This window comes from Melozone crissalis, unplaced genomic scaffold (assembly GCF_028551555.1).
Source record: "Melozone crissalis strain CALT ecotype California unplaced genomic scaffold, PUWL_Pcris_2 ptg000018l_1, whole genome shotgun sequence".
NCBI lineage: Eukaryota > Metazoa > Chordata > Aves > Passeriformes > Passerellidae > Melozone > Melozone crissalis.
In genome coordinates this window covers 17,387,123-17,399,146 of record NW_026535796.1, presented here as the reverse complement: position 1 = coordinate 17,399,146, position 12,024 = coordinate 17,387,123, and the positions used below count along the sequence as shown (strand labels likewise).

The 12,024-nt window shown below is 35.0% G+C and overlaps 1 protein-coding gene across 6 annotated transcripts in view; it reads left to right on the top strand.

The window, feature by feature from the left end:
- FUT8 (fucosyltransferase 8) overlaps window positions 1-12,024 on the top strand; it is a 101,324-nt gene that overhangs the window by 52,399 nt on the left and 36,901 nt on the right. For 5 of the 6 annotated variants that reach the window (XM_054276044.1, XM_054276043.1, XM_054276040.1 and 2 more), the window contains exons 6-7: window positions 7,713-7,828; window positions 7,962-8,130. In XM_054276044.1, coding sequence (XP_054132019.1) covers window positions 7,713-7,828; window positions 7,962-8,130 — 285 coding nt within the window. The remainder of the gene's footprint in view (window positions 1-7,712; window positions 7,829-7,961; window positions 8,131-12,024) is intronic. The other variant, XM_054276046.1, reaches the window with a different exon arrangement.

Genomic DNA, 12,024 nt, shown 5'->3' with positions numbered 1-12,024 from the left:
AGACTCATTGAAATATAACCCATGCAAATTACACAGTGGCTGGAAGAGAGTAAATGGTTTTACTGGTGGCAGGGTACTGTTTGCCACTCAAGAAGGAGGCAGTAGAGGCAGGACATGCTAAGTAGAGGCTAAACTATATTTTAGGCAGTCATGATTTTTCTAAATACCTTTCAATATTTTACTAACCTTTAATGAAATGTCTATATGCAGATAAATATTACATTTTTGATGGGCAAGGTTTAAGTGTTAGCTTATGCTGTTGATAATTTCCCATGCTTTATAAAAATAAAAACCTCAGTTTGCATCTACTTTAAACATGCTACAGTATTTCCACATTCCTTCTCTATGATTCCATTGATGGTGTCAGGATGCTGGAATTAGATGCAGAACTGTGTGGACTGGACTCTGTTCAGCTTTTTTGGAAATATGTTCTTTAGCAATATTTCTGAGACATTTCCTTAGAGTGTTTCTATATCATAACCACAGGAGGATCTGAAATTCTGGCATGAGAAAGCCTAAATGACTTTAAATACCAGTTGAACAGTGACTCATGTCCAGGTTCAGTTGTCAGTGCTCTCCAGGAGTGAACCAGCTTGAGACTGGAAGACCTTCAGGCATAGTTTTTTTCTGGAAGTAATGTGAGATTGCTGAAGTACTGGACTTTGAGGGAAATGATGCATGACAATATAGGGCCTTTCCATTATTTTTACTGTGCCAAATCCTACGTACTGTTTACGTAGAAACATCAGAAATAGGTTTTAGAAATATCCTGGTCAACCTGTGTTACTAAAGTATTATAATATAATGTGGTACAGAATTTCAGTATTTCATTTCTTTGTTTGCCAGACAGAATAAGCTGTGTTGAAAATAGCTGTTAGCTTTAAAACTGTCCCATTTATAGTTTTGTAGCACCATGTCTGTTTAAAACAAGGCATTAACCAGCAGTCCATAGATTGAGTATCCGTGTCCTGGAAGAGATCACTGCTGCTGTGAGCATACATTATAGGAACAAAACACCTCTTAACTTCAGAAATCCAATTAGACAGAAAAGATTACTTTTGCTCCAGTTTACATCTTAAAGTAAAGATGTAATTTATTTTAGGCTTTATTGATCAAAGACAGAAAGATTGGAACTATGATTTGAATATGATTTAATTGCTAGAGTATTGTTTTGTACTGAAAACTTTAATTACTGATAGTGTCAGTTAAATCTGAGTGGTAAGACAACACTCTCTACATCAATAGAGCTCATAACAGGCATGAGGTAAAACTTGATTTTGCTGCCCTTTTCCACTAAGATTTTGTATCTAGAGAAGAAAACAGCACATTAAAATTTTTTGTGGTTAAAACAGAGAATATATTATAGTGTGCAACGGGGCTAAGATCATTGCTGAAATTAAGAATATTCCAAATCAGAACTTAAAGTTACTTGTGGAGGAGTTTATACAAAATGAGAGTGCCTACCTGTAAAATTGGAACAATAGACAAACATCTGATTAACAATACTAGTTAACTATACTAGTGAAAGTATTTTGGCACTATTAGATAAAACTTTTGCCTGGCAAAAAGTTCCAAGTTAACAGAATTTACCTTAGTGGGCAAAGAAGTTTTGTGAATGTTACAAAATTATCCTGATGAATAGTTGTTCTATTAATAATAGCTAGTTAGGGCAGGCAGGAAGGGGCAGAAGGCAGGTGTGGTTACAAGAATCAGTAGTTTAGTAAAAGTGTAAGTTGCTTTTTGATTTCCATTTTGAAGTTAGAGAAAATTGATATTTCGTCTTTAATTGTTAATTAAAATGGTAAAATGCAATTCAGTACATTTCAATTGCCTGGACTTTCCCATTATAATGGGTTCCTGAGACTCCCCAGACTTCCTTATCACCTGATAAAAATCTTCTGAGACGGTTGAAAACAAGAGCTGGGCTGTGCTTGTTTGCATCTCTTAATGAATGCCAACATGCAATGACAAGAAGTGATCTTTCCACCCTGAGATTTGAATCCTCCTTTGCTGCCAATTTATGTGGCAGCCCCTCATGCCCAAAGACAACAACAAAAAAACCCCCAAAAATCTACCCTTTGAAACATACCTTATGTGCATGCACAGCCAACCATTCAAAACTTGACAAAGATCATATCTGTGAAAAGGCTTTATAAAATCATGCTTAACCCTTTTCTCTTCTGTGATACTTAAATAATATCTGATTTTGTAATTTTCTCCTGATTGCTTCTTTTCACACAAGATGTGTAAGGAATAGAATCAGGGTTTTGGGCAGGGGTAGGTACTTGTTTGGGTTATTCTGGTTCCTATCTGCTGCAACCGTTTGTATGTTTGTTTTCAAAAAATATGTTCTTATGAATTTATGATTTTAAAAATACTTCTTATTTATTACCCATATTGGTTAAGACTAGTTCATATTTTTGCAAGGATTTTTGGTGGGCATATTTTTTAATATTTATTTTCTAAGATGTACCTTTGCAAGAGTGCAAGTTAGAACAGTTACATCTTTTTGAAAATGGCCTGAGATTAAAAATATTCCTTTAGGAACTGAGTCCACTTTTGTGGTGCAATTCTGATTACTTGAAATTGCATCAGGTACCACATAGTTTTTATGTTATATTTAAAAAGCCTTAGGTGAGAAGTTACTGTGCTTTTTCTTTTGCCAATATGATGCTTTGTAAAAACCTTGCTTGTGGACTAGAAAAAAGCACAGATGTATGTTAATGTTGCAGAAGATAAATGGAATTAAAGGTATTTTGTAGTGTGAGTTTTAAAAATTATGTGCATGAATATTGTGGTATAGTGAGTTTGGAGAGTTTCCATAGTCTGTATATGATTATAAACAATATTGTGTGAGCAGATCTGAGTTGATTTTAGAAGCATTCTAGATTTCATTGGTGTAAAATACTAATAAATCTGAGTTCTTTATAGATTGTTCTTTCACTATTCTGTATCCAGTAGACCTGGAAGAGCCCTTTCAAGGACACTTATTACAGATGGAGTAGGTGTGACTGCAAAACTGGAAATCTTTACTACAATTTTTGTACTTATTTAAAGGAAACTTGAAAGGGAGTAATAATCAAATCAAAATATTACATAATGTTGTTTCCTAAAACCAGTAGTTTTACCTAAATGTTTTACTTGCTATTAGGATTATGATATGACTTCCAAAGACTGTCCCTGTTGCATATGGGTGATACAAGGCTTTTAGGAATAGGAGAGCTTAAAATTACAACTTTTGTAATGTCCCATTTTCTTGGATGGAAACTGTGAAGCTGCGTATGCCTTCATCCTTTTCCTAGGCTTGCTTTATTTTTGCAATACATGAATGCTTCGTAATATTCATGTGCTTCTTTATGTATTGCTGGGTGGTAGTCAAATTTTTATATTTTAGGGTATTTTGATGGAGGGTAAACCTGGCAGTTTAGGAACCAGTAATTTCAGAGTTCTCCTCAGGGGAATAGAAAATCTTGTTAAATGGATTCATACTGTGTTCATGTTATGAATACATCACATTTGGACTATATTTCCTTCCTAGACTCTTTTAAATATTGCATTTTGTAGAACCTGCAATTCTTTTAATAAATATGATAGCCTGTTTCTTACTCTGAATTAGGAGTGTGTGTTATAAAGCAGAACAGAGGTGGAAAAGAGCAAAATGTCATCAAACACATAAAACCAAACACCTACATATTATTCTTACAGTTCTTAGTGTAGCTTCAGAGAGAAGAGATCAGATTTAATTTTGAAAGAGCACTGGAGTTGCTTTAATGTAGCAGGTGCTGAGGCTGGTAGAGAATCCAAACTCAAGATCAATTAATCATAAACAACTCTATTAAAGTAGTTTTGTCAATTACTCTGGGCATTTTTTTGGATCCTTTAAACCTGTAGAAAACATTAAAGGGGCTTGGATAGAAGAATGGCTTTGGGCTGATAAAATTTAAATACTAAAGTACAGTTTCCTACTACATGTATTTAAAATATCTCAAGTTTGAAGCTGAGCTTATTGCACAGTGTGGGAAGAATGATGATAATTGAACTAAATGGTGGCCACCTCTGCTCTTTTTACTGGTTTTTTGTGCAATTCTGAGTTAAGGGGAAGTAAGGTATGCAGTGGATATAAATCAGTGCTGGTGAGGTCTGTGTTGATCTAAATTGATAAGGGATGTTGCTCTTTATTTGCAGATAACATTGACTCTTTCTTTCAGTTTTATTTACTGGGGAGGTTTTATCTAAGGAGGCTGAAGTGACAGCCTGTATTCTTTTTGTTTGTGTGTGCCAGTGGTCATTAATAATTGAACATGATTTTCTTCTTGGGAAGAGAAAAAAGTGAGAGGGGAAAAGGCAATCATAATGTGGCTTTAGGTAGTTACAATCCTAGTTCCTTACAAAGAACTTGGATATAAATGAAGGAATGAGAAAGTATTTGAGTATGAACTAGTGAAATCTTACATTTTTACTTTTGCTGATAAATTAGTGTAACCTTTTAGATATCTTGGAAATAGGAAAAGGTTAGAATGGTTTTTATAATTTATGGATTTTTAAAAACTATTTTTACAATTATTTTACACAGTATGGCAGTTCTTCTAGCTAAATTGAATGTCACTATGATTAATTTTTAAGGGGTTCTTTTTGCCTTCAGAGATCCAGACTAGAGATCCATTGCTTTGTCATTGCCCCTTTGTCATTGCACCTGAAGGTGATGAGAAAGTGGCCTCAGTCATATGTATTATGTACACAGAATTATTTTTTTAAAATCTGGATTGCTGGCAAAGGACAAAGCAGAAACAGTTTATCTATACAGCATAATCTTTTTGACATTTAAAGTTATCCAGTACTATCTTTATTTGAGGAGTTAATTATGGGAAAGGTAATTTATATTTGCTATCAGATGGTAGGAAGCATGCAAACATCACACCTTTTAACTATAGAGAATTGAAATAAGCTTTGTTTATTAGCTTGATTGACCATTTAAGTGGCTTATAATGATGTTTATTTTGGATTCATTACCTAATTACAGTTATACCATAGTAATAAGTGAAGGATACTCTGTACTAGATGCTTACTGATGTGTTTTTTATTACTGCTTAGAATCATCCTAGTTGAGATGAATTTACTTTAAACTCACTTCTCATATTTTAAGGAGTAAAATAGTTGTCAGGACTTCAGTAAGAATTCTTTTTCCCATAAGAATTCCTGTTTTTCAACAGGCATTCTTATTCATGAGTATGCATAATTACTAGGATATTCTGCACTAGAAGTTACCTGCATGGATGCTATGAGACTAGACAAGGATTTTAATTCAAACACTTTTCCCTCAAATGTTGTATCCAGCTCAGCTGAAGTACTTGTAGAGGGTAATAACTGCCAAGCTGTGCTGGTTGCAGAGAAGAATCTTTTCCCTAATTTTGAGATTGGATGAAAGTGAGGAAGACAGCAATTCCAAGTCTGATGAGGTAACAGATGTAGAGACACAACTGAAAAAAGAATAAGCTATCTTTGTTTAATCCTAAAATGATGTGATTTTTGGAAGTCTAAGCAACTAGCTTAGAGACTATCCCCCCCTCCCACCTCTTTTATCTAACAGTTTAAGTATAATAAAAATTTTTATTGCAGTGTGCCAAAGCAAGAAGAATGTTAAATGGCAATGGTACTTTTCTTTTTAAGATCTTAATTATATCAAATGCTTAACATTACTGTGCTTCTTTCATATCATCCACAACCATCCTTCTGTAGGATTCTCTAATTGCTACTTTACAGACTTTCCTTATGCTAAGAGGATGTGTGCACTGTCTCAAGACTTCTTATGGTAATGATTTTCTATCCTTGCACCCTATTGTTCCTCACAGTCTCTACCTTTAGGGTATGTGACTTGTACAGGATAAGCTGTTTCATTTTTTTCTGGCAATTTTGTGGTTAGTTGTTCTTTCACAACTCAAATTGTGGTACCAAGCTGGCAGATCACAAACACATTTCCATCTGGTGGTTTTAAATTAGTGTAAGAATGTAAATGTTTTTCAATATACTTTTTAAAGGCTTGTTTGTATTGTCTTGTACATGGCAATCCAATACTCTATCTCAGTAGGATATAACACCATACATTTGTTGTAGAAACAAATTTACAAATTGATTGTTGAAACACATTATATTTAGGGAGTGCACATGCTTAAGATTAGGATATTTTACACAGTTCTGACATGCTTGTTCCATCATTGCATGGAAAAGCAGATGTACAAGCACTTACTGATAATTCCTTTTTGTTTACCATGGTAGTTTTAGAACACAAATTTTTTTTCAGTAATTTAATTATCCCTAGTAGGATCGGGATAGGATAGCTTTAGTGGGAAGCTTTAAGACTGAAGAGTTTTTTAGTAAATTCCTGTCAGGCTATGTGGCTGCTTCTTCCTCCGCCTCTCTTGCTCCCTTCTGAAAAAACATGCTTGAATGCTGTGCTTCATGTGATGCACTTTTCTGATGCTCACATTAGGTATTCTCTTCACCTGTTCCAGGGAAAATGAACTTTTCATCAGTCCCTGAAATTTTATTGGAATTTAGTTATCCAGACCTGAGAGACATTAAAGAAATAATATCTCAGTAGGATATTTAGAATGCTTGAATTTCTTTTTTACAGGGAAGGTGCTCCCTCAAACCACTCTATGCCAGAGGCATCTTTTGTCTGTCAAGGACTCTTCCTGTGCATGGTGCTGTGAAACTCTGTGTGTTTGTGTGTAGAGAGTAGCTGTTTATTTTTATGCTCATATTCCTTTATGAAAGAAGAATCGTCTTCATATTTTGCAAGAATTCTGTATTCTTTGCAGTTCTAAAGACTTCTCATTGCACATCTTTTTCTTTCTGGGGTCAGCTCTTATAGTATAAAATGTGGAATAATTTTTAATCAGAAGGGTAATTTCTCTTGAAATGAAAAGGGTTTTTAATTTCCCTGCATTAAATTTGAGGCAAGAAGAAGTTAGCGTCTAATTTTTAAATGTTAATAATTTTGCTTTATTAATATATGGATTCAAGTTGAGATGATGAACAAACTTCAGTAATGGCCTCAGGGCTGATTTATGGCCCATAGATTTCAGGATATGTGTTTCCATACTTCTCCTGTGCTCACATATCAGAAATTTAACGGATGGATGTTACAATTGCTGATGGTTTTTCAGGTGATCTACACTTCAGAATACTAGAGTTGTCATAAAAAAATCATGATAGTGTACATTTAAGATGGTTGGATCTTTTTCTGAGTCCAGGCAATGCATGGAAATCATCCTGTGTGGATGTGTAGGAAGACATAACTGGAGATCAAGTGCTGGAGCCCTGGTTCTCCTAGAAGATATGGCCAGGGCTCAAGAGCAGAATGGATTTGTTTGTGTGCCAGTCAGGTTAACAGTTAAACTGCCATAGATATTATTTTCACAAGCAGAGCCTTGGATTGTTCTTGTTGGTGAGTGGAAGTCTTGTAAACAACACAGTTTAGGATCAGGACCTTGCAGCTGTGTTGTGCACTGTTTTTCTCCTATGGGATTGGGCTTTTAAAGTCTTTATGTTAATGTGTTTAATTTCTTCTGGTTTTAAGGAATTCTGATGAAGGATTATCAGTAAAACAGTATGAAATAAAAAATGAGTGGAGAGCTGAATTGTTAATGCAAATAATTTATCAAATAATTATATTTATAAATCATGCAATTTCTTTATTTTCTGTATCCTAGGATACCAGATGGTCCCATTGATCAGGGACCAGCTGCAGGAAAGGTACATGCTTTAGAGGAGCAACTTCTAAAGGCCAAAGAACAGATAGAAAACTATAAGAAGCGGACAGGAGATGGTTGGTAGATGATTTTTCTTTTAATTCTAAAACAAGTTTTGATGTTTTTCTATTTCATATCACAGATGTACTGGCTTCTTAACAAATAATTCAGCTACAATTACTGATGCTTTTATGCATTTTTTTTTTAAAGTAGGCGGCCTTGGAAAAGACCATGAAATACTGAGAAGGAGGATTGAAAATGGGGCTAAGGAGCTTTGGTTTTTCCTCCAGAGTGAACTGAAGAAGTTAAAAAATCTAGAAGGAAGCGAACTGCAAACACGCATTGATGAATTTCTGTCTGATTTGGGTCATCAGGAAAGGTACTTTCATTAGTTGGTTCTGACCTTTAATTTAACTGTCATTATATTATTCAAAGATGTGTGGCAATTATAGTTTTCATTGTTGTCAATCATCAGGCCTCCTTATTGTTGGAGTACCTTTTGTATTTTATTAAAATATTCTGCACGAGTTTTGTTTGTGCTGAATAAAATTAATCCAAGAACTGTTAAAAATTCAATTACATCTGTCTTTAAGCATATTATAACTGTTCCCAACAAGATTGCAATGACAGTTTGTGTCTCATCAGTAAACAGTTATACAAAAATAGCTGAATTGACTAAATACACTACCTTAAATCGTTGCCCTGAAAAAAGATGTGATCTCTATATATGAACATCTGTAATAAAGCAAGAGCCTTTGAAAATAACATGGTAAAGGGAAAAAATCATAAGAATTTTCAATTCCTTAGAAATAATGCAAACACTATTTAAAACATAAAGACAATATGAATTTGGTTATTAATATGGGCAAATAGTATAGTCCATTAAATTTTGTAATTTAATATTCCGCAATTCCAAAATCCATTTTGTCACAGATTGATTGAGTTGAAAGTGAGAAGGGACTATTCAATTATTGGGAGTTATTATTTATATAGAAGACATGATTAAATTTCATCCAATTAGTTCTCTGCCAAGTGCTGTTTTATATATTTGACTGAAATAAAAGTAGTGCTTGGCTGAAGTGGAATTTTCCAAAAGACTTGAGGTCTTCACTTGAACAGTGAATTGGCAGAGAAGTGTCACTTCCCTGGGCAGTTTCAATAGTTATCTCCTCTTAGAAATATTTTTTTCCACAGAACTTATTTCCATCTGGGCTTCTTGAACTTTAGGTCACGGATTCTTATGTACCTTTTAAAGTATCTCTGCTAAAAGCTGGAGCAAGTAGTCTAATACCAGACTTTCTGACGTTTGTCATGGTAACAGAATCACTTATGTGCATGTTATTGCTCTGTTTGTAAAGCCAGGATGAGGCAGTCACCTCAGTGGAACTTTGAACAATGATGTGTGTGTTTGGTGCCAGAAGGTTCTTATGTTGCTGCCTTCCAGGATGAGTTCTTTCCCTTAGTCCTTTCCATTGTATGCCAATGATTATTAATTCATTAAGTCTTAATTTTCCACCCTGACACCCTTATGTTCACATGTCACTGTACTTCAGGATGAGGTGAAACCCATTTGGGAGGTGCATAAACTCCTTCGCATGGAGTTATAAAACTTCCCTGTAGACCTGTGGAACTTGAGATGAATCTCACTGTGGTACTGAAAGAAGTTTGTAAATGATGCAAGCAATCACAATTGCTCTTTTTTTTTTCCTCTGAGAATTTTTGTCTTGAGTACAAGTATTCTTTCAGTTGTCCAGGTGGTTATTAAATATAGAATAACCTGAAGGCTATTTAGTCTTTGTAATAGATCTGTGTAGATCTTCCTATCTGGTGAGGTCCTCAAAGAAGACTTAGGTAATTTAAGCTAAAATCAAACAGCCGTAAACTAGTTTTTATTAAACTGAATCTAGACAATCTGTTTGCAGTGTAGAAATTCAAAGGAATTGCATTAGGAAAAAACAGATAAAAAATGTTTCTACGATATTCAGCCTGTGTTCCTGGTGCATTTGCAGTGTTGCCTTCAAGCAGTAGAATTATGTTGTGTTGCAGAATGCACAATTTGGTTGCCTCTAGTCCTGAGGAAGTTTTTTCCTGCACCTTTGTGGTCGAGCTGTCTCCTTCTTTCCCTTTAATCTTTCAGTCTTGTTGTGTGAATTGCAGGAAGATTCCTGGTCTGTGTGCACATCCTTGGGCATGTGATGCACTGCTGCCTCTGGGGTCTTCTTTGCCCTTACAATGCACAGTGCCTCCCCAGGGAAGGAACAGTCTCATCTTCCCTCCACACTGTCCATCTGCTTGCTTCTCTAAAGGAACAGAGCATAAGTTTGGAATGAGCAAATCAGATGTTTGTCATTCACTTTGAGAAGCATGGGTTTTTGCTTTGGTTTTTTTGGGTTTTTTTTTTTTGTCTGTTTTGGGTTTTCTTTTGGTTTGGTTTTTTTGTTGTTTTGTTTTTTGCTTCTTGCTTTGTTTGTTGGCTTGGTTTGGTCTTTTAAGTACATGTGCACTTCTTGAATTTTTTTAAAGGAATTAAATCTGTTGTCAAATGCTCTTTTGTTTACAGTGTTGTCTTTAAAAAGTTATATTTTAGATAAATGGAACACTGCAAGTGCAGCTGGTATTACTTTTATACAAATAGATGCACATAAATATACATAAAGATATCTCAGAAATTTTAATATATATTATAATCTACTGTTTGGATTAGAAAGATTAGTGTTTATTATAAGTACTTAAAGGAGTTTTTCATGCTGTCCTTATGTGGGAAAACAAAGAGGTGGGTATCAAATGATGAGGTACCTATGTAAGGAGAGAGGCTCATGCTTATTTTGTTTTGTTGGTGAGGAAAGCCTTCTGGGTCATAGATTAAGACTTGCTTTTTAAGAGATTATAAACTTTAGTTTCTCTGGTTCTGGACAAGTATTAGAGTTCTTTGTTAATTTTGGTGATGTTAAGCAAATTGTTTACTACTCATATGATAGTGCTTCTTGTTGGATGCTTTAATCACTGTTGGCTATGCCCTAGGAGCTATGTGGATTTTCTCCAGGGCATTGCTGGTCTCACCTAAGTATTTGTCAAGTATTTCAGTACTGATTCTGTTTGAGAAACAGTGTTGCCCAACACAAGATTTTCCTTGAGAATTACATAATTGTATTCTCATAGTTGCTATAGGAAAGAGGGCTGTTGAGAGTAAATTCATCTAAACATTGGAAAGACTATTTGATATTGAGTTATTAAAACAGAGAAAATTAATCCTCTAGTTGTCATGGTTGTTTCCTGTGTTGACAAATGTTGTTTGCAAGGTGGCTGTTACTGAGTTAGTTTCATTCCTTCTCCCAGGGAGTAGCTGTCATCAGGGATTTTGTGGTAACTGACCAACATTTGATGCACAGTATTCAGAGAAATTTTCACATTATTTCCTTTGAATTACATATTTTCCTTTGAGCTTTTATTTGTTGATGTAAAATTTTAGGAGATTTAAATTTTTTCATATGACTGGAATAAATGTCTAGACTGATTGTTAAAAACGCCCACACTTCCCCCTTTATTTTGGCAGTCAAATACAGATTAAACACAGACAGATTTTTTCCTCCATTCTGCTTTCCAGGAAAAAAATACTTTTAAGTGCAGCTCCAAGATTTATTTTATGATATGAAGCAACAACAGCAACAAGTTGATGTTGTTGGTTAGTAGCCCAGAGCAAGTTTGATGCAGCAGATATCTGCAGTGCCCCTGGGTGAGGTTTCCTGCCATTTCAGCACCTGCAGTAGCCTCTAATAACCCTGTGCAGGCTCATCCTTTGTCTGCACTGAGCTATCTTGGGCTCATGGATCACCTCTCCCTGTGCTTTTAACTCTCGGCACGGAGCATGACCCTGTTCTTTGGTATTTGCGTCTCTTCTAAGTCTGTATTAATAAGTTATTGCAGTGATCTGTCACACTCAAAAAACCTTAGCAGATGTAGCTAGAAAATGCACATTTCTGAGCAGTAACAATCAAAGAAGAAAGGACTCTGTGACTGTGTCTTAAAATAGCACTACTTTCTAATCATTTCTGTGTGATAACACCTGTGAATTTTTCACTTCCCGGTTTTCTTCAGGGTTTTATAATTTTTTTTAAAGAAGATTGTGGATACTGTCTGAAAACTCTTTCATGAATTTGTAACATTTCCTGCAAATCATTTGGTACTTTTTATGGTTTCTACTGAGCAAAGCTGCCTTTATTTAATGTGGTGAGTCACTGAGGCTGTGTAAGGACACTCACCCATTTCTCTTACC